The sequence below is a fragment of the Centroberyx gerrardi genome, chromosome 3 (genome assembly GCF_048128805.1).
Source record: "Centroberyx gerrardi isolate f3 chromosome 3, fCenGer3.hap1.cur.20231027, whole genome shotgun sequence".
Lineage (NCBI taxonomy): Eukaryota > Metazoa > Chordata > Actinopteri > Beryciformes > Berycidae > Centroberyx > Centroberyx gerrardi.
Window position 1 is genome coordinate 17,435,347 of NC_135999.1, and position 23,152 is coordinate 17,458,498.

A 23,152-nucleotide genomic window follows, 5' to 3' on the forward strand; every position below is an offset into this window, starting at 1 on the left:
AGCCTTTGGAAAACACATGATGGAGTGTTTTAAGCCTTCACATAGGCCTAGACACACTAGGCTATAGGTGAAAAAGATCTGTTTAGATTACCTTTTTCCATCTGAAGCGTCCTATTTGGAAATTTAAACTTTTCAGTTCACTTATCTGACAGATTGATATCCTTATTTTTTGTCCATTTGACCTTGTTCATCTTGTGTAATAACTCAGAATAATCCGGATGTGTGATAGTGTGTCATGACAAACGAATTAATTACCAAACCGTTGAACCGATCTAAGAACTCACAGCCTTAATTGTTTGACTAGTTCATTAAAACATGGAGTTATATGGTTAAAGTTACCTGCTTTGTTTCCCTTTGCTGCTCAAACATGTAAAAGAAAATGTGCTGCTGCAACAAGTCGTCAGTTTACAACCGTAAGACCTGTGAGATTTGGTTATTTATCTACCAGTCATGGACCCATTACTTACACAGGGACAAGAGGATATAACCTCTAGAGGTGATAGACAAATTTGATTAGTGCTAGACAGAGAAAGAGAGAGAGAGAGAGAGCGAGAGAGATAACTATAAGATAATCTTATTAATGATTTTATTAATGCGCTGATAATGGACTTAAAAGAAGAGGCCAGGGAAGCAGGGCAGTGACTTTCCAATTTAACCTTCCCAGTTAATTAGGGGGAAATTGGCCAGTGCCACATCCAGCTGAGGGAAAGCCACCACTGAGGTGCCCTTGAGCAAGGCCCTTAACCCCAGCTGCTCCAGTGGCAGCAGGTCAGACTGTGGTTGTACTGGTCAGCTTCCAGGTGTGAATGTGTGTGAATGTGATCAGGGCGTTCCTGAAAAAGAGAGCATTGCTCTCAGTGAAACTCCCCCTGAATAAATACAGGTGAAAAATAAAATCAAATAAAATCTCTCTGCTCCAAAGTCTTCTGCTGCAGCCTTGCAAACATCTGAGGTATCCTTGCCCCGAGGCTCCTGAATGGTGGGGTTATCAATATTAATAGAAGGAAGGTATAGCCTAGTGTACAGTATGTGCATGACGTGTTATTTCAGCCTACATGTTTGATTTGAATCAATTTCCTATTTCACCAACAGCAGTTAAGACCATGCCTGGAGCAACTGGTAAGCCATCTATACAGTCTAGTGGTAACTCAATTACAGAAATGATTAGGCTAGGCTATATAAGGAGTAGTGTAACGGATTACTCTTTTCATTTCGGTGATGGTATTTTAGTTAGGCTAAGTCGTTGCGTTTGTTATCACCCCTCTAACTACCAGAATGATCCAAAAACTATCTTCCCGTTTTAGTCAAACTTCGTCATCGTCCTCTCATTGTAAACTAGCTTAGATCAGAAAAGCACAGGATAGGCTACTTTACTTTTTCTGGGTATATATATCCCACTTTATTGATTTTTTTTATCGATCAGACATGATGACAACAACATTGGACGTCAATGCGACTTGGTTCCCCAGGTCATTCAGAGGAAATGTAATTGAGTTATCCCTATTTTTGAAGGTAAGGGAGGATGCAACCGCCAATTTTAAGCTTGTAACGGAAAAAAAAAATGATGTAACGAGTAGGCTAGTGTAGCCAAGTTACTGCTCCCAGGGAGTACTACTAAGTAAAGTAATCCCATTACTTTTGAATTGAGTAACGAGTAGTGATATGTTGCTGGTTATAAGACACATCCCCAAGTGTGTGTAGTGCCCTGGCTGGGAAACAGCTGCGCCTTGACTTCATGTCTGTTGGATGTTGAGTCCTGCAGTGCCGGATCTGCTGTCTGTTCCCGCCGGCACAGCGGAGCGCAGACATCTGAGCAGCAAGAAAGGATGAGGGAAAAGAGCTATTCTATCAAATCCCTCTTTTGCCAGGCACTCAAAGGCGGATTATAGAGCACATATTGGCACCAAGCGTCCATAAACAACTTTCCCGGCCACTGTCTGTCTCCTATCTTCCGTTTTGGTGCAGATCTTCAGTCAGCACCTGGCCGCCTCTTCAACATCTTTTCCTTCCAGCTCAGCATGAAGGAGGATCCGCACCGTTTTGGAAGGCATACGGTCAGTAAACAATTTGACTAGATTGTTTTTTTGTTTTTCTTTTTCTGAAGGGTTGCTTGCTTATCTTTCTAAATAGTCTCCCTCGTCGTTTGTTCAGTGAGGGTTGAAATATGTATTTTCTGTGATGTGGTTTGGGTGGAAATTCTTCCAAGTTCCCAAGTGCCCATTTTTAGCCAAACACTTGACTTCTGACTCCTCATTTAATAGTAGTCATTTGATGGTGGCAAGCGGGTTTTAGGCTGGCTGGTGCAACAGATAGCAAACCCAGTTCTCTTGGTTCGTAAATGAAAGATGAAATATAATTCATCATGCCTGCTACACTCCTACTTGTACTAAATGCTGTAGCCTCTGTTCAGAATAATAATTATCTTACTTCATAAATGAAACATTCTTGAAATTGAGACACTCCTTTACCTCCTTTACCAGGCCTTAGTAAAATGCCAAGTACATTTTCAAGAGCAATTTCACAGACATAAGCTTACTTTCTTTGCTGTATGGGTCTTTACTGACCTAACCAGGAAAGCTGTGAGCTGAATGCATTAGGAGGAGAGGAGGAGATGTTAAAAGCATTTCACTGTTGTTCTGTTAAGGAATGTTTTATTTGTAGTTGTTTGGCAGCCTACTGCCAGCTATTAAAAGATTGAAGGTGGTAATAGCCTCTGATTTCTCTGATGTTTCTCCAAACAGATCTGATTGCACCCCGGTGATAGACTGAAGGTGTGAGGAGAGGGAGAGAGAAGGAGAGAGAGAGAGAGAGAGAGGGGAGAAAGAGAGAGAAAACGCAAGAGAGAGAGAGAGATCCGCATGAGGGATGCCATCCTTGGAGGTGAGAAAGTCTATTAGAGGCTAGTCTCGGATTATCGGGTTCAGTCAGCCACTCCCTAGAGAGATCAAAATGTATACGTTACATAAGGACTGCACTGGGACCAGCCCTTAAGGCTGAATCACCAGCTGACTCATAGAACATGACATAAGATGCTTTACGTTCACCTGCAAAGATATTTATCTGCAATGCAACTGCGTCATGGGGGAAGGACCTACAGAACATGGGACTGCCAACCATACTGATTTCGGAGCGTTTGGAATGTGATTTTTTGGAGGAGATTTACAAGGACTTGCTGCCTATATTGGATTCATTCATAAACCCAGAGTGAAATTGCCTTTTTGTTTGTTTTCATTTTCCTCATCATGCTGTGTCTTTGTGCTCTATGAATGGAATTTAATGAGGACAAGTGGAGTTCTGTGCCGTTAGCCTTACATCGCAGAGATTTCCGTTTTCCAAGGTCTCTCTGTCTGCCTTTTCCCCTGCCGTGGCCCCGCCCCCGCCCCCGCCCCCGCCCCAGCCCCGCAGCAGCATGGATCTGTCCCAGGACCGGCTGTTAGACAGAAGCTCAGTCCAGCCCAGCTTCTCTCCGCTGCTGCAGCACGACGGCTCTCAGGCGGGACTCAACCACACCTACAGCTTCCACAATGCTCTGATCCTCCCCTCCACTGCCACCTCGCCCACTGCCTCCCTCCATCAGCCTTTGCCCTCTCTTCTCCCCTCCTCCCTCCTTTCATCCTCCTCTCTCTTCGCTTCCCCTCTCCTCTCCACCGCCTCATCCTTTCGCCATCCATCCACTTTCGTCTACCAACCACCCTCTCTCCACCCCTCCTCCACCACCTCCTCCTTTCCTCTGTCTCCGTCCACTTTCTCCCCTAATGATTTGGCAGATCTGGAAAGCATGTTGCTCTGGACCCTCCATGAGCCCAGCACCATCGCTCTGACCATCATGTACTGTCTGTCCTTCATACTGGGATTCGTAGGGAACCTCATGTCCCTGCGCGTCCTCACCAACCGCCGCAGCCGACGGCTCGCCGGCGTCAGCGCCACGCGCAGCCTCCTGGTGAACCTGGCGGTGTGTGACCTGGCTGTGGTGTGTGTGTGCATGCCCGTCACGCTGGGAAGCCAGATCTACACTTCCTGGGTGTACGGCGACCTCCTGTGTCGAGCGGTGCCGTTCACGCAGGCCGTCTCGGTCTCAGCCAGCGTGTTGACCCTGACCGTGATCAGTGTGAATCGCTACTACAGTGTTCGATCCCCGCTGCGAGCCCGCTCCATGTTTACCCGCCGACGTATCTTGGCGACCGTTGCCGTGGTGTGGACGGTGTCCTCGGTGATGTGCGCCCCGCTTGCGGTGATGAGCCGGCTGCGGGAGATCAGCTTTGGAACCTTTGCCATCTTGGTCTGTCAGGAGGAGTGGCCTCAACCTCGCCTTAAACAGGGGTATGTATACTGACTGACTATGTTTTTTTTATTTTTATTTACTTATCCTTTAAGAAAGGCGGCATACAGAGAATTCATATAACAAAATACAACATTACATAAAAAGAATCAAGAAGAAAACACAATGGTAGAAACACATGAGAAAATAAAGACGCAATAATGAGCTTCAACACACCAGTTAAAAACATGAGCACTCCATGGTAAGCAGGTCTCCAATTTGTTCTTTAAATTGATCAATTCCGATAAGAGAGTTTAGCTGTACCAGGGTGTGCAACCTAATTAGTGATTCAGGTTCAGCACAAGAATGATCACTAATCTTAACACTGGATATCTCTGCATATCTTGAAACCCCAGCCCAAGATCCTCAGGCAGATCTTTGGTCCAGGGTCGTAGAATGTGGAATGTCCTGTTTGGGGAGCTGAATAGACAAGCTTTTGTGCAGGTTTTCTTTTTTAATCACATTTTCCCCTGCTGCATTTGCCTCTTTTGTTCCTTTTCAATCTTTTTAATTCATTATGAGTTGTCAAGTCGTTCATTATGATTTTTTTCAATGTTTATCTGCTTTTATCTACTTGGCTTTTGTTCCATTATTGCTTTATTGTCTGTGATGGACTATGCACTATGGGAGTTCTAAGAGAGTGCTGCTGGCTGTAATATTGTCATAACCGCCCTTAGTTCTTATTGCTGAAAATGAGACCAAATGAAAATAGCACTGACGACAGCCCAAAGTGTTCCTGATATCTGGGTAAGGAATGAATGCAGTCTTACGGGGAAAAGAAATCAGTCTCTCATTTTTAATTAATACACCTGTCCTTGTTTTGCAGGTACAATGTGTTGCTGTTTGTGGCGCTCTACTGCCTGCCTGTGACCTTTAACCTCACCATAGGCTTCCTGACTGGCAGGCGTCTCTGGGGTGGGAAGAAATCAACCTTCTCTGATCTCGACCCCCGCAGCCAAGCTCTGCACGTCTCGCGCCTCAAGACGCGCCAGAAGATTGCCAAGATGGTGGTGTGTCTGGTGCTGCTGTTTGCAGTTTCCTGGTTGCCCCTCTACTTGGCTGACCTTTGGATCGACCGTGAGCAAAGGCCACCATCTTGGCTCCTGCAGACTCGTCCATTTGCTCAGTGGCTGGGCCTGACAAACTCCAGCCTCAATCCCATCTGTTACTGTTTCATCGGAGACCTGTACCGCTCTGCTAAGGTGATACGGACACGATACTACCAGAAAGTGGCCGCTCTCTTCAGCTCCTCTTCTTTCTCCAACTCAGCTGCCATGACGACTCCTGCTCCGCCGATTACTGACAGCAAAGCGACTGCTGCTCAACACCACCGTATTGCTGCGGCTACCGTGGCAGCTTCTGCATCCATGGTAACTATCCCCAGGCTGTTCAGCTTGGCTAGAGGCCAGGGACTGGGCCTGAGGCTGGGGCAGGGGCAGGGGCAGGGGCAGGGGCTCGGAGACGACACGGACTGCGGAGGAGGATCCGACCACAGTATCTCAGACTGGTATCGGTCCAGCCCTAGTGTGTGTGACAGCACCCTGCTCCCCAGCCAGCTCCACACGCTCCAGTACTCCACACACAGCGCAGAACTGCTGCCTACGAGGAGACATTCTGTAAATGAGAACATGGGATCATTATCGTTAAGAATAGAGTCTGTGGAAATAGACACGCTGCCTTTGAGGAGGCATTCAGGCGACAGAATATATGGTCCGTCATCTGATAGGAGATACATCATTACCATGGACAGAGACACTCTCTCTTCAGGTGGGCAGTGCAGAAATAACACGTCACATTCCTTCTCTGTAGCAGGAGACAGTGAGGATGAAACAACCGACATTACCAGCCTGTAAAAGCAGCAGATTATCTGATATATCAGCAGGGAGGTCATAGGAAACTCAGAGGAATTTATTTTTCTGTCCTGCAGGCAGCAGAAACACGGCGCGAATCACAGTTTGTAATTGACAGTGTGGGGTTAATCCCTTCCAAAAGCCATTATTTATCTCGAGCAGGATAAACTGACTTTGTCTAAACTCTCCTCCTCTCTCCACGTCGTATATTCTCTGTGTCATCTACTCCATGGGGATTCAGGACTGGTGTATCCCTGAGTTCTTGTTTTCAAAGCCAGGTGGGACAGTGATGGAGTGAACCCTGCAGGGGAAGGGGTGGAGTGCAAATTAGCCCGAGGCTGGGCGGCCAGTCATCAGTCAGCAGGATGGATTGTAGCAGTGTCATTATGTTTACATGCAGGTCATACCATAAGTGATTCCGCTACTACTCACAGTTGTGTCTGACATCTGTTTGAAATAATAACCCAGCAGGACTCAACTGTGTAATGTATCTTTGGATTATTTTCTTTCTTTCATATTGTTCTGCCAATGGTTTAGATTGTATTTATTGTTGACAGAAAAAGCCCGTCTTAGAATGCAGTGTGTGAACGCACATGCCACACGCACAGACACACACCCAGACATCTGCGTAAACAGCTTCTGACAGATCTTTACAGTGTGTTGTCGCCAGCGATGTCTGCAATTTATGGAAGCAAATATGCCGCAGCAGGTGGTTGTGTGTGCGGCCACACACAAGATTTGCAGGCCGTGGGTATATAAGATACATCAAGCAGCGAATCAAATACAGGAGAATGCCATGCATGGGTTTGATTTGTACATAGTAAATATCTGATAATGCTATGAGACATTTGAAAACACTTGTGATTAATGAGATTTATGAAAGCTAGTCTGAAATAAGCCCTAGAGAGGTGGGGCATCATCATACAAGAGTATTAATAGAAATGGAGATTGTTGATGGCCAATATCACATCCTTGAGTGTTAAACAGCTATGGACAAAGACAATGACATGTCTGTTTCAGTGTTTGATAACAGGAGAGTTTGGCCTAACCAGAGACATTGCCTGTTAACCAGCACATAACATGTGGAGTAGAGGACTGAGACAGGGTGCAGGGAGAGCTTTAAAGGTTAAAAGACTAAAACACACACACACACACACACACACACAAACACAGTTGCATGCACGCAGACAACTAAATCTAATCTACCCTCAGGCTGTCTCCAGTTGTGTGGAAGACAGAGGTGGTGAGTAGCATGAAATGCTGTGACATGAAGCTGCTAATCACACAACACAACACACACACCTACACACACACACACACACACACACACGCAGACTTGTCATAGCAAAAGTAAAGTGGTGCAACACTCAAGACATCAAACGGTGTTGAAACTGTCCTGTTTGGATAAGGCTTGGATTGGATGAGGTTGCTTTGTACCCTTGCAAATCTAACTACTACCCATTATGCTGTGACTGTGTCTTTCATCTCTCCTTCCCTCTTTTCTTTTATCTACCTCTCTCTTATTCTCCCAGTTTAAATTTTGCACTGTATCGCTGGAGGGCATGTGTACCAAATAATGTGCAGTTGGTGTTTCATTAAAAAAAAATGAGATTGTCCACGGCCACCCATCGCTGTGCCTGAAAGGTCCTGGGCAGATGTTTGTGGGTTTTTTTTTTTTTTTTTTTTTTAACCAATAAGCAATATGTCTTGCACAGTCTTTCAAGACATTCACAGTTGTTTGCTTTTTTCCCAGAGTCTGACAAAGCTGAGTGACCATCAGTAGAGTGTAGTTCCAGGTTTTCATTAACTATATCCTGTGTTAATAGAGAAGTGAGAAGTGGTGGGAGGCCTGGAATAGACAGATAAAAGCTTTCTGCAGAATGCTTGGATGCTTTGTCCAATCTGCTCTTGTTCCCTCAGGCGTGATTAAACCTTAACGGGATGTGGATTTGGTTATGAATAGCTCTTGTTCCTCAATGAAGCGAGTTACATATAGAAGTTAGGGCAAGAGCTATAGGATCTGGTGCTTGGACCCATTCCATCACAGTCTCATAATATGCAAATTACATGTTGTGGACATTGTGAAATTTTATGAACATTATGTTCCTCTACCACAAATTGGATTATGTGACAATAGCATTAATTGGACACGCCATTTGCCACATGAAAAGGTAACGGGTAAGCTTTAAGTTTAATTAAAACAATTTGGTTAAGGTTAGGGTAAGGTTTTGATCATGGTTAAATAAAAAAAATTATAGAAAATTAACCCCCCCTCCAAAATTCGCATAAGCTGGGAATTGAACCAGGTAGAGCTGAAGTCGAGTGTGATTCTGCCCACCCTCTACCTCACTTTCCACCATCTTATTTCAGTATCAATCTGCCTGTGTCTAGTCGTGTCTCCTCTATGTAATCCTTTTGTGGTGGAGAAATGTATTTCAGTTTCTCATGCAGGGAGCAGACACAAGGCTCATGGACCTATTATTGTTCAGTACAAACACCTGGGTTCACTCCAAACATCCAAAGAGTTTGTGAATTTTCTTCTGGATCTTGAAGCGGTCATAAAGATGAGATGAGCTGGGGTCCGCTCATCTCTCACACACACACACACACACACACACACACACACACACACCTAATTTCATTTCACAATTTCAAACCTATGGACTCAGTATGAAGCATTGTATCTTTTCCTTTCAGTCTACAGTCATGATTGCTTTCATTTCTCTACAGACCTGTCGTTTTTATCATCTCATCTGCTCTCTGCATCCTCTCCGTCACTCCTTTTTTTGTTCTCCTTTTCCATTCCCCTCCTCTCCGCCCTCTCTTTTCTTCTCTGTCTCTCCCTCTTTGTCACCCGCTCTCTCCTTGCGTCATAGCTGTACCAGTGTGAGAAGATAGTGCTAACAATAGACTCTTTCTTTCTTTTACTCTTCCTTCATTACCGTCTTCATATGTCCTTTTTTGGCAACAGGGCAAGGACCATTTAACAGCGGAGAACATACCCAGAGGGGTGTGCGACCGACTAAAGGAACTGAAACGGTGAACTAAAAATATTGTGAAATATAAAACTTGATGGCCAGGTCACTGTTGAAAATAGAGCTGTTCATTCCAACTACGAAAATAAAGGTTAAATGAACACAAGTAAAAATCAATACACTCCTACTTGCCGTAAACAAGATTTAGCAAAGACTAATGTTAGACTATGATTCACTTCACTTTGCGTTGTTGCATTTTATATATCCTGCTGTCCATAATGCCAAATAGCTGTTAACTTATAAATGTATTTACCATAGTTAGAAAGACTGTAAAATGATATGTCGCATCACAATCTCATCACAGTGTTCACACAAGCTGACTCCAAGATGGTTTCAGTGTCTCCTCAAGTGAAAGGAAATTTCAACGTTTCAATTATCAAATATTCATGTATTCACCCAAAGCAGAAGTGACTGTTCCCCCTCAGACATATTTCAATCAACCTGTTTAATTGAAACTGGTGATAGTGGATTCAATAATGTGGCAGCCTTGCATGAAATCATTCATCATGGGGTCAAGAAGTGGATAGTTATATTTAAAATACTAATATAACAGTAATATAATAATAGGTTTGTGTCTTTTATTATCTGCTGACCTGCTGAACTTAATTGCAGAGGGGAATTTTAAATGTTATTCTCAGATTTGAGCTCGTCAGGTTTAGCGTTGTGTGCAGCCACATCAGAAACTCTCAGCTTAAAGGGGGCAGAAACACTGAAACAAGTTTTCTGAGATGTTAACTGATATCTAGGTGTTGTTAATAACCTAATAATAACCTATTAAGTCAATAATACAAGGCATTACCTCCACTCGTGTTTTAGGCTCGACAATTCTCTTCTTTTAGGGGGTTAAAAGTCAAAAGGAGAACGTCAGTGGATGTTTAGTTTAGTTAGCCAAGAATGATTTGATAGCTACTCCCCCCCCCCCTCCCTCTCAATGCCCATTTCATTGCATTTTTCTTTGAAATGGGTAGGTGGAGGTTAAAGATTAGCAGAACTATTTAGTTGTTTGCCCATATCCAGTGGCTCGCAATTGCTTTAGTTCTATCCATTGCCTTGGCAGAAATTTTGCACTGAAATTGACTGACCTAACTACATCACGCTTCAAAAGGCAAATTTTGGGGAATTAAAAAAATGATTAATGATTCATGACTGCTGCCGATACTGGCCTGCAGTTTGTTTCAGGGTAAAGACTTTGGAAATGCCCCAAAATGCTCCTGTGAGGTCAGTGCTCCCATTTCTGTCAAGGCAATGAGGAAGAAGTTGATCTCAAATCACTCTTAGTAGCGAGTGCCTCCATGTTCTTGTAAACAAACATAAGTTGCCTTATGAAAAAAAAGTTTTGCAGCTGAAGCGCTGTGGTGAAATTAAACTGAAGACTGTTGACGGATTGAAGTGGACTTCAGATGCACTTTTGAACTCTACTGCAGTCAATGGGAGCCGTCGTGGTCAGCAGAGGCCGATACTAATCCAACGACAAATCAGCTGTTTGAAGCAGTGAACAGCATTTATGTAAGCTAACTGGCAAACATGATGAGATGAGGATATAATTTTATGATGAGCCATCAGATATCTTTTAGCATGTTGCAAAAACATCCTCCTCTGCCAGTTCTGCCACACAACCTGCATGTTTCTTGTTTCACTGCCATGCCGTCATTCCCTGAGGAAACAGGTTGTAGGGAAACCATGACGGTGCCAGTACCAGAGGTCCTGGGTTGATGTTGCACATAAAGTTTAACAGCCCATCTAAATCTTTTATGAATCAGCGTATCATTTTGGCCTTTCATTGCCGTTAAGACAGAGTTAGAGCCTGATCACTTTGACCCATTTTTATTAATGGAGGGAAACCTTTTCTAGTTGTTTCCAAGTGTTTTGCATGCTGGTCTTGCTTTGCTGGGCTCTTTGTGTTTTTCCGCTCTAGGGACCTCGCATTTTTGGAAGAGCGCTGAAAAATTTCAACTCAGAACAGGGAAGCACCTTACGTCACTGACGTTTTTTTTCTGTAGTGTCCAATCAGATCAATGGAGAGGCAGGATTTCTGGTGTGACTCTTGTAAACAAAGAACACGATCTAAACTACTACGATCTAAACAGGAAACAGCAGCCTGGAGGCGAATTACTGCTGCACTCGCTCTTCTCTCTCAGTACAGGAACCACAGGGGGATATGATGGAGCCAGAAGACTCCCCATCAGCGAGACAGTGCCCCCACCCTGAGTCTCAATTCCCTGGTTCCTCGAGCTAACCATCGACCCCAACTCATTCGACCCCCACGATTCATCCCTTCATCTCGACCCCTGATTCATCCCTCCACCCTCGACCCTTGTTTCATCCCTCCATTCTCGACCCCTCTTTCCCTCAATAAACCATCTAAATACATCTCATAGTGGCGTGGTCTTTGTTAGTGAAACAACAGCTGGCTGAGTGACTGACAGCTGTTTGTCAGTTGATTCTGTGGTTGCCTAGCAACAGCAACACAAACATGCAGCAGGCTCCTTAGCTTTGTAAGCGCAGTGCACCTTGCGTGGTTCAGTCTTAAAATGCATCTTGCGTGATCGGCCTGATCACGCAAGATTATACTCTGTTAACAGATGCTGGCACATCAATACTATCTAAGTGGTAGATAAGTCCATTAAATAACGGAACAACTTGTGTCATCACTATAAAGGGCAGTTTATAGTACAACGATTTATGATCGCCCGATGGACATCGCTACAAAGTCACCAACATTCCATCATCACTCAACTTTGATTTTGGACACTGTTGCTCATAAAAAGTATAAACACTAGAGCGATTATAGAACGCATCGCAGAGGTTCAGTCATTTGCTCTCTAGTTACTTTATTTGTTACTATAGTTCTAAATAGCAAGTAGTTGTAGCACTTTACTAAGTTAGTTTTTATTAAAAGTAACCCAGTCGAGTGCTTTCAAGTTACCCGCTTAAAAACTTCACAACCTTTATGTCTTCTGGTGATGTTCTCACTAGTAGGCTATAGAAATCATCACCGAGTACACTGCTGTTATCTACTTATCTGTTAACAAGCAGCTTTCATTTATTCTGGGTCTGATCGTCTTTATGGTAAACTAGTATGATCACAGAGGCAGCCTTGATTAATCATGTCTGGTCTAAAAAATAAACAGTGGATAGCGCTCACAACACATTGGCAAGTGCTTTCAGTTCTCAGATGTACAGGTAACAATAACGTTCTTACCCTTTTCTTCCATCAGTTCAAAGTAATGCAAATATTCCCAGGTTGTGAAGTTTATTGTTGTGTCCGTTCTGAAAGCGAGTCGGAGCCTACAGACTCCAACCAGCTGCTGCAGTCTGCTTTTAATAACGCCATGAAACAAAATATATTTTCTTAATTGCACTAATTGAAAATTTAACCATTTGAAAAGAAAATAATAATAATGCAGTTTGTAAACCAGTCTGCAGAATAGCCTAATGTACCTACATGTTATGTAACTGCTTTTGCAATGTTATTTTTCACTCTTTCTTTTTAAATAAGAAGTTTAATTTCATTCCTTTATCCAGGTCTAGATAAATAGCATAAATTGTCTCCTCAAGTGTACGTTTTATTCTACAGTCTATTACAAAAGTATGGTCTTCCAGAGCTGTTGATTACATTTAATTTGAGCTCAGAGAATTAATCGACGTTAGGATAAGAGAGTTCCATAATGTTGTCATGACAACTGAGCCAGCGATGGGGTCAAAGTTCAATCCAATTTAAGTCTCAGCGATGGGCGCAACGACCATCGCAACGATGACAAATCGATCATAAATCGCTGTACTATAAACTGCCCTTAACGCCTACTTCACACGCGCGCACACACACACACACACACACACACAAACACAGGCCCCTATAAACTGCTTTTGTCAAGCACACACAGACATACGTCATACACACATGTGCACACAATTTTCACTTCTGACGATGTTTTTTCTTCTCTTCCTTTCTACTATCATAGCAGTCTGATACATTGAGTCACATTGAGATGTTCTTTAGACCATAGAAGAGCCAAAAGTCAACTCTTTAAACTGCCCTCATCCATCCTTGAATCCTGCACTGCCCACCGATACACACATACACACACACACACACACACACAGTTGGACAGTTAGTACAACTGTTGTACCTCCACAAAACAATGAGCACGCAAACCACAAACATAATACAATCATTTTCTGCTTTGTTGCTCTGTATTATTTACGGCCAGGACAAACACACAACAACCCCAGTGGATTTGGCAAGTGTGAAATCATTACATAAAGCTTACTATACAAACTTGTATATATAGAACATAAGTGGTCAGCAACCCCCCCCCCCAAACACACACACACACGCACACACACACATACACACACACACACACACACACACACATACAGAGAGACATCCAGAAGCTGAAATTTTACCTCTGGGAGGACAGTGAAAGAGTGTTACTCTCTGAGAGTCGGAGATAAGGTTAAGGTCGGAGATAACAACAGGGACAGAAACTGTGTGTGTGTGTGTGTATGTGTGTACTTATGTCTGTGCTTGTTCATGGGGATTCAGGGGCTGCTGTGGACACAGGATAAAAATCTGCAGTTTTCTGTCACCAAACAAGTCGCAGTTTTTCCACAGCTGATGGACTTGCCATTCCCTGAAGTGAAGGACAGCGCTCCCCAAATGACTCAGGCTCTATCAGTATGTTGCTGTGTGTTCCCTCCATCATTGATTTCCAATATTCAGCATCTAAAACAAGCTTAGCGGAAGCCACAGGATTTTCTGACATGGCGCCAAAAGAAAGAGACAACCAATGAGATAGCCTTGGTGATGGAGCTGCAGCCAAATCTCATAATAAGGTGATATCGGTCATTTATTTACACTGGCTTTATAATCAAAGTGATAAAATAATGATTAAAGCTGTTGTGTATATGGTGTTGTCCAATTTAGAAAATGTTGAGCGAGCATAGTTTCAAGCCCATTTGAAGCAGAGGGGCAATAATAGTGCTGATTTCTCATTATGCCTGTGACATTTAAGAGGCTTAAGTGTGTACAAGTGGACATGTCAGACTCCAGTTTTCTCAATACAGTTTGTTCTGACTCAGTGGTTTGATGCTTTGACTCAGTGGTTTTACATGTTGCATCATCAGTTCTCATTAACTACAAAGAGTGCATGCACATGTGCACACACATAAAGTACACACACACACACATGCATGCACACACACACACACACAGGCATCCATGTGTGTACTTGTGTACTTCTTAAATCAAATGTTTATCCGAAGCAAACTTTTCTAAAGCATTTCTGCTTACAGTCAAGAAAGACCGGGGAGATGGGAGATGGCACACGACAAGGGTCAGATTCAAACCTATAGGACACCACAGTTTGTGTGCAGAGGTGTGTGCTTTAGCCAACACACACACACACACACACACACACACACACACACACACACTCACACTCACACCACACACACACACACACACACACACACACACACACACACACACGTATCTCTACATCAGAGCATAACAATAACACCACAGTAACAACACCACCCACAACAAAATAATAAAAACAAGAAGATGTAGAAGAAGAGAAAAAGTAGAAGTACTGAAGTACAGAACTTTAAGAAGTTCTAAGTTAAAGTAAAAGTATAGAACTTTTAGCACACACACACACACACACACACACACACACACACACACACACACACACACAGACAGACAACACAAAGTCCTAAGAGACAAATACAGTGTGATAGGCAGGGCCACATTTTGTTTCATGTCCCCGGTGTAAGCCTGTGTGTGTGTGCATGTGCTTGCACACGTGTAGGTGTGTGTCTCATGCACTAAGTTTTATGATATGATGTTGTAGGAAAACCCACCACTGACTCACAGCATGTGATACAATGTGTTAAGACTGCTCCACCTTTAGACTCAGTCTGCCTCAGTAGAACTGTAGCTGTCTGTGTCTGCACTCCTCTCAGTGAGTCTTTGTGTGCGTGTGTGTGTGTGTGTGTGTGTCTGTGTCTGTGACAAAAGCAGTTTATCAGCCAGTGAGGTCACCAAAGCTCACCAAAGAGCTTGTGTGTATATGAGCATACATGCATTGTACATGTTGCGTGCTAAATACTTAAAGAAATAAAAGTGAAATAGTTTGACAAAGAGCATCAAAATGTGAATTCAACATTTTTTCTTCGTTTCCATTACTCTGTTTTGTATCAAGGAGATATTGGTGCCAACAGGAGGTGGTGAGGGATTTTTCACTTTCCATAATTGCATCTCTTTTAGTACGACTCAGCAACATTCTGGAGCCAACTATCAATAATGTGACAACAGAAAGTGTTTTTTTGTTTATCGCACAATACATGTCTTAGAGTGGAGGCAGGCAGCTAGGGGATGGAGATGGAGAGACAACAAGGTAGACCAGTGCCTAATTATACTCTCCTTACATGTAGGTCTTTCTCAATTTGCGTTCTTGTCCATTCTTGTGTCCTCCACAATGCATTTGAAATTTTATCAAATGGCCGCAGTACTATTCCAAAACAAAAGAACCTGGAAGTTAACCAACTGCAAAATAGATTGGTGACTTGGCCGACAAGAACGAATTGCAAGCCCCAAATTCATTGTGAGAATAATGCATCACTCCCAAAGTATTTGGCACAAATAAACAGCGCTATCCTCTACAGCACAGAACCAGTTCAAACAGTGGGGAAAATGAACACCTTAATAGATGGTGCAACCTCAAGCACACAGCCCATCGCAAACTGTAAAGATGCATTCTCAGTTCTCAATTTGTATTGGCTTGGAACTCTTGGATTTGATAATCACTTTTTGTGTTTCAGAGGCTGAAGGGACTGAGAGAACCAATGGGTTGAGTTTGTCACAACAGCGGCCTGAAAAGAGTATTTTCATTTATAGACTGCTGGACTTATCCCTGAAAGGGGGAACAGGATTTCTGGCAGCGGCAGTGCAGATTTTAGTTTATAGGTTTTGTTCACTTGTGGTGCCAAATAAAATGAAGTGTCCTTACTTGTTCCCTGTAAATTCATAGCAGTTGTCACACTTTTGCCAAACCCTGGGAAAAATGGAAGGACATTATCTTGGAATGAATGTAATCTCTGCTGGGGCAAATCCCCCACCATCTTGCCCACCTTGCTGCATGCAGCAGCAACAACAGACGCTGTGTGAAATGTCACATGCGCAGGCTGGTGATCAGGATCAGAATATACCCTCTCAGCCTCCCGTCTTCCTCTCTTCTCCTTACAGAAGATGATGCCAGTGGATGACCTCAAAGCGTTCTTCAGCGTCGTTTTGGGGAAGCGCAGCTGGCCGCCCACAGTTTGCTGGCATCCTTTGAACTGACAATCACCACTGGCTGTCCCACAGTGCAGAGCCAAACTTTGATGGCGGCTCCCTGGTTCTGTCTCCCATGCACTTGCTCCTCCCATCCCTGTGCTTGCCAGTCTCATCCGTCTCCCTCTCTCTCTTCCCCTCCTCCTTCAGTTCCTGTCTACTCTCTCGCTGTTGTTTCAGAAGCCTGGATAGGAGTGCTGGCAGTGTGGCCGGCCCGGCCAGTTCTGCAACAGATGTCCGTTGATGGAGGTCAGCCAGGTTGTGTGGGTGGCCAGTGCATCAGCCCCTCTCTCTCAGAGTCAGTGTTCCAAGCTTATACTTTTGATCCCAAAGGTGTTATTTATTTTTTTTTATCCCAAAGGCATTATCTTTTTCCTTCATCGTGCTTTCTGCTCCTCAGTCCCCACTGTCCTCGCCTTCTGCCTACATCTTCCTCTTCATCCCTTATTGCTACTTACCTTGCTTTCATTACAAATGTCCAGGCTCATGCAAAGTTTGTTCACTCGCTATTTAAAAAAAATCTTACTCAGACCCCCCCAGTCTCTAAAATCACATGAACATGTGTGTTTGCACGTGCATGCATGTGTATGTGTGCATGTTTATGTGCGAGTGTATGCATGTCTGAGGGAGTAAACGTAACAGCATTGCGGAGTATTGGAGCATATTTCAAAAGTAAAAGGCTGTCACAATAAACAAAGCCCTTTGCAGTATAAATAGGGGTCTATTTATGAATAGGGTCTATTTATGAACAGGATATAGTTAGCATGAAGAATGGCCCTTATTGTGTATTTTTGTTCAAGTTTGATTCAGTGTTTTTCCTCATGTCAAGAATTCTAGTTAACTCTCGATGGATGTTATAAAAAAAAGAAATGATGTGATAGTAGCAAAGGGGACTATTGCTAGACTATGGTACCCCCAATTCGAAGAGTGGGACAATTTATACTCTTCAATAAAGAAGCACAACAGTCAGTGTGGGTCAAACTGCTATTTACAGAGCGGCTTTATCGCTGATTAAAAACCTGCAAAAGACAGAAAGGAGAGCAGACAGATAGTGGCACCACAGCAAGGGCAACCAGGGAGCAGGGAGTGACCAATATAATGGAGTTTCTATCAAAATAAAATCAACTTACACCCATTAGTCCTCAAGACAAAACACCCACTAGACTTACCAAACGTACAGCAAAACAAAAGTACTCAAACCAAATTATATCACCGCGATTTCTGCACCCCACCACATCAGTACACCCATACGTCCAGAAACTAAAGACAGAAGAGAACTAGATGGCACTCAGTAGAGCACATACCTCTGCCAAGAATATGCAATTGTCAATATATGCCAGTTCCTCATGTTCGATTTTCACCAGAAGTTAATCATTTTTTCCATGCCACATTATCAACTTGCTTCACATTTTCATTACTGAAACGGGACATTGTTCAAATTCTATCCACTTTTAAGCATTTTAGTCAATCACAACACCACATGGCCAATCAGCACTATATTTGTTCAGTGGCCATTAGGGCTGTCCTTCTACCACTGTACCAAGTTTTGGAAAAATTGGCAGGGTGGTTATGTCTAAACTGGAATTGAGCTCTCTAGTTCCCCCATGTTGTTTGACTGGGCCAATAATGGAGGGTTTGCCTCTTCTTATGCCTGCTGAGGCCACAGAGTTTGACGGTGGAGGGCACCTTAAGAAGGCGTGAACATGTGAAATGTTGATGTGAATGTTGATGGGAGGTTGTGAACTCCTGGTGCCTGGGCCCTCCATATGAATTGCAGAGTATATTGAAGTTGACATGGGCACTCCATCACAATTACAGTTCCCAGAGGACAGAAAACCCTTTTGTCCTCCACATGGGTAGATGTGTGATTTTGACTTCAAACATTTTTTTACACCGGCACACAATCGCATGTTATTCTTATGACATACAGCCAAACTACTATGAACAGACATGCTTCTCAACATGCTTTTATAGCTTGATTTAACTTTACCGCACATACCTGTAATATCGCTTGGGGTTCCACATTTGATACCAGTTACCTCAAAAGTGGAGATGTGTTGGGTTAGCCACTTACAGCAGTTGAGCTTAACATTCAGCCCACTCCTCTGTCAACTCCATCCATCCGCAAAATAAATCTATATCATGTATTTTATTTAGAAATGCATGTAACAAGCAGAATCCCTTGCAATTGTTTTCCAACTTGCAGGTGAATTCACAACTTTGGGTGAGTTCACACTTACAACGCAACACTAATAATTTGCACCTTCCCAGTTTGTGTCAGTTCATGCACAGTTTGCTCTGTAACATCCGGACCGCTCCTATGCTCCTATGCTCCTATGCTCCTATGCTCCTATGCTCCTATGCTCCTATGCTCCTATGCTCCTATACCAGGATCCTGCTGGTGGATTTCAGCTGAGCATTCGATGCAATCATACCAGAGCTGCATAGAGTAATAGCGTATCAATCCTAACTGCCTTGTAATACATCAGCACCAAGCACCAAGTCAATTCCATGTGCACCCAGACAGCCAAGACTTATCTGTAATGTCACACCGCTCCTTTGACAATTGATATGAGACTAACTTTTGGAACTCATACTATAAAATCCACGTTTTCTGCAAAAAATCCTCCTGGATATTATCACAGTCACAAATTTCCATTTTTTCCTAGTTCATTCTCTGAGCCCTATGTTATCAAAGCTTTTCGTTGAGGTGATATCACATAGACGTGGGCCAAACTCCCCTCTCTTGTTCCTGGTTGTGAATGCTCTGCCATGCAGACCTAACTGTGCTTGAGCTTCTAGGAGCAACATATTTGACAGGTGAAATTCAGGGATTCTCCCAAGTGGGCAGAAGCTGGGCTGATATGTCACCCCCTTTCATGAGTAAAGGAAACCTCTCTTGATAAGCTTTTGATTTACCATGCAGTCAGGCCACTTTGTCAATTTGCTGACTCCTTCTTTAAGTTTTAATTGACTTTGGGAAGTGCCTTGTGCTAACTTGCCCTGTCACACAGTTCTTTAAAGTTCTTGCTAGTGATATTCCATAAGTGGTCTCTCTGAGGCTCGGCAAGAATGACTTTTAATGGAGCTTTCAGTATTCAGATCCTGTTGAAACAGAACACATGAAAGGAGGAAATTATACTTTTTTTTGCTTTTTGATGGGGTATTTTTGCCTTTGTTAGTCAGGAAAGACTGGAGAGAGAGGGGGATAACATGGGCCGGATTTGAACCCAGGTTAGATGGTATGTGCCTCAGACCACTGAGCCACAAGAACAAGCACAAAATTATCATTTTTAAGGTGAAGAAATCAAACCCACTTTTTCATTTTTCAGTTAATTACATTGAGGTAATTTCACACCTCAATGGGTTTCTGCATTCATTCCCCTCGTGTGTTTGCTGTTGGTAAGAGAAATTGTTATTTCATGTAATCCTATATTAGAATATTTAGCACTGAATGCACAGCCTTTGATGTTAGGCGGGCACACAATAATGACTGCGAGAAGGAAAGTAAATGATAGATTGCAGTAAGCAGAACGAATCAAAATGGAAAAATTAACAAATTCAGACAGTTACCAACTTAAACAGTGGCTTTATGTGTGTGGAATTAAAGAGACGGGTTGGACTGATTTGGCTCTCATTCAAATCAATTTCCTAAAGCTTTTCCCAGCTGGCAACATGCCTGTAGTTTTGCCATCTCTTGTTTCTTTATTTAGAAATAAAAGCCCTTATGTCAGGATAACTGAGGTTCATTGTTGATCCACTTATAGAAAATCTTTAGAGAATTTTGGCCCAGATTCAAGAGTTTAACCTGTAGCGTTAAATTGATTGATCTCTGACATCTTACTGCTTCGAGCGAAGGCATTAATTAATTGAGAAAACTGGAGGCCAGTTTATACATTACTGTAACACACCTTGTTGTACATAGTTTTAATAGCTCTAGCTGTTGTTTTATTTTCTATAGCTTCAATAGCTTTAGCTTGTGCAGGGCTGTTAAACATCTTGTCCTGAAATAACTGAAATGCATGAACACTGGTAATAAAAAAGGGGAAGGAGGTAGCATTAATAAAAGACCATAAAGACTAAGATCACTACAGCTCTCTGCTTTTAGGGGTTTTTCGGTCTGTTTCCATCTACAGTAAGCATTCCTCATGTTCTACTAGACTCTCTCTGATACAAAATTTCACCAGCAGAGACACATCTGTCTTTACCAGGCTTGAGCCTGCTGTGGCCACTTAGTGCCTGGTAAACAAAGCCATGTTCCCAGCCACAGGCTTGATCTAGTAGTGGACTTAAAAATGCCCTGATCCACCACTGAAAACCCCCTCATCATTATATAGGCTTCTTCTCCACAGCTGTTTCCCTTATAAAGATTTGACATGATTTGACTTGATTGATTTGATTGACTTGACTTGATTATACATTTAGCAAAGTGTCCTTAACTTTAACCATTTTTTTGTATCGTAAGACCTGTAGAGCAAACTCTAATTCTTTCAACTTTATACCAAATTTTATGTTAAAGTCTCTCAAATGTAACGTTTTACTGCATGGCTGCCTCGCTGTGCTCTGACTCCTTGGAGGACTGCAGCAGTTTTACAGCACGGCGAGATTTGAACCCAGAAGAACCCAATGTCATTAAAGATGTTTGTATGATTCTGCTCCATCTGGGCTTCTGGCCACAAGTGATATATTACATTCGTAGACTTAGACATCAACACACACACACACACACACACACACACACACACACACACACACACACCACACACATGCACACAAACACGTTCACAGAGATAAACCAGTAGCACTGACTTTGATGAATTGTACAGCTTTTCCTTCAGAGTCAGCAGATATCTTTTGCTGTAACTACCGTGCAGTCATTTTTCTGTAAGTAACTCCGCCTGTATGACAAAGACTCAGGGTGAATTTACATATAAATAAAGTACAGATGAGACCACTTCAAAAAATAAAGCGATAGCAGCAGCTCATAGGACAAGAAATTGTGTGTAAGGACAGAAAATACATTTATTAGATATGTTCACAGGAGCATTGTGGTGGTCTTGACTCCGGATGAACCTTGCAAAAGGAAGCTGGGATTGATTTTCTTGGTAAATAGTGGAATCTGTAGATCCATATGCTGCACCACTCTCTGTGTCTCAAAATTGATTTTCAGTTCTAACCAGACATAAACAGACATACATGTTTCTTCAAAACCTTATAGGCTGCCAATCGAACACACCACAGTCATGGCATTATGTGTTCATCAATATCTGGGAGAAAACCATATAATGTAATCGCACCATATTATCACATTGCTTTCAAGCCCATTGTATTCACTGTAGAAGAAAGAAAAACCTAGAGAGACACACAAGAACGCGCGCACACACACACACACACACACACACACGCACACGCACACACACATGCACATGCACATGCACATGCACAAACTGTCAAAATGATTCCCTCGCCTTTTGATAGCTTTATAGAGAAAATACTTTGAAGCTTACAAATTTTCACCTCTATTATATAATCACCTCCCTTCACTCTCTCACCATCCATGATCTTTGGTGTTTGAGTGGCCCCCCTGGTGAGTGCGTAACGTTTGAAGTGCAGTGGGCTAACACTGTGACAGGACCATGGGAGGCACATTTCAAAAAGATGATTGCTAGAAGTACTGATGAGCTGAACCTTGGGATAGATAAGTGAAGTCCCTGTCTTATGTGGATTTTATCTCATGCAAACATCTCCCTTAAAACATTATGACAGCTTTTCGTCAGTAATTTTCATTCTGTTTGTGTCATTTTCTCTGGTTGTCAAACACAGACACACACACACGCAAACTCACATCCATCTCTGTTCTGCTGAAGTTGCAGGCATTTTAATGTGAGATAGGTAGATCTATCAGACAGGGCTTTTCATACTTCTTTGATACAGTTTTCTCTGTAGTGCGACTCCTCGATGCTCAAAGACAGAGTGTGGAATATTAAAAGACTGCTTCTGGCCCTGCACCAGTATTGAAATATAGTCAATATAGAGCTGAATTGAAAGTCAAGATGACATCTGCAGACATTACTTTGGAAAAATGCATTGTTTGGATTCACTGAATATGACAGGAATCTCTGCTCGCAGTTCTATTTAATTAATTCGCTTATTATTTTGACCAAATTTTATATTCACAGATCCAAATTCTTAAGCAAAAAGCTAAACTTTCCAGCGCTGACTGCATATGTCAAACAATACATTTCTTCAATATCCGAATGTACAAACAAAAAAGCTGTTAAAACGTATAACCACTTTAAGCTTTACAAGATATTTATTAAACTATTTCTTTTCTTTATTTTTGTCTTTATTATTAACCTTTAGTCCCCCTGGCGTGTTTGTAATTGTGTGATTGTGATCGTATACACAAAGTGTTGAGAACTTGTTGATATTGTTGTTGTATGTATACTTGTTGTAATAAGATATATATAAAAAAAAAAAAAGATGACATCTGCAGGTGCTGCGTGCATCGTTTTGTGAGATGAGGACCTAAATATCTTCTGACTTCAGTTCAAAACAGTTTTCAAAGCTATTTTATTCATTTTCTATCATCATATTGTGAAAATCT

At 42.6% G+C, this 23,152-nt stretch overlaps 2 protein-coding genes across 2 annotated transcripts in view; both read left to right on the forward strand.

The window, feature by feature from the left end:
* The window catches only part of ttyh3b (tweety family member 3b), a 183,490-nt gene that overhangs the window by 56,859 nt on the left and 103,479 nt on the right, over positions 1 to 23,152 (forward strand). The gene's annotated exons all lie outside the window — the stretch shown is intronic.
* Positions 1,104 to 16,554, forward strand: LOC139933640 (neuropeptide FF receptor 2-like). The gene is made up of 6 exons (XM_078289880.1): positions 1,104 to 1,119; positions 1,966 to 2,054; positions 3,338 to 3,515; positions 3,768 to 4,320; positions 5,145 to 5,934; positions 16,459 to 16,554. The coding sequence occupies exons 1-6, from the start codon at positions 1,104 to 1,106 to the stop codon at positions 16,552 to 16,554; spliced, it is 1,722 nt and encodes a 573-aa protein (XP_078146006.1).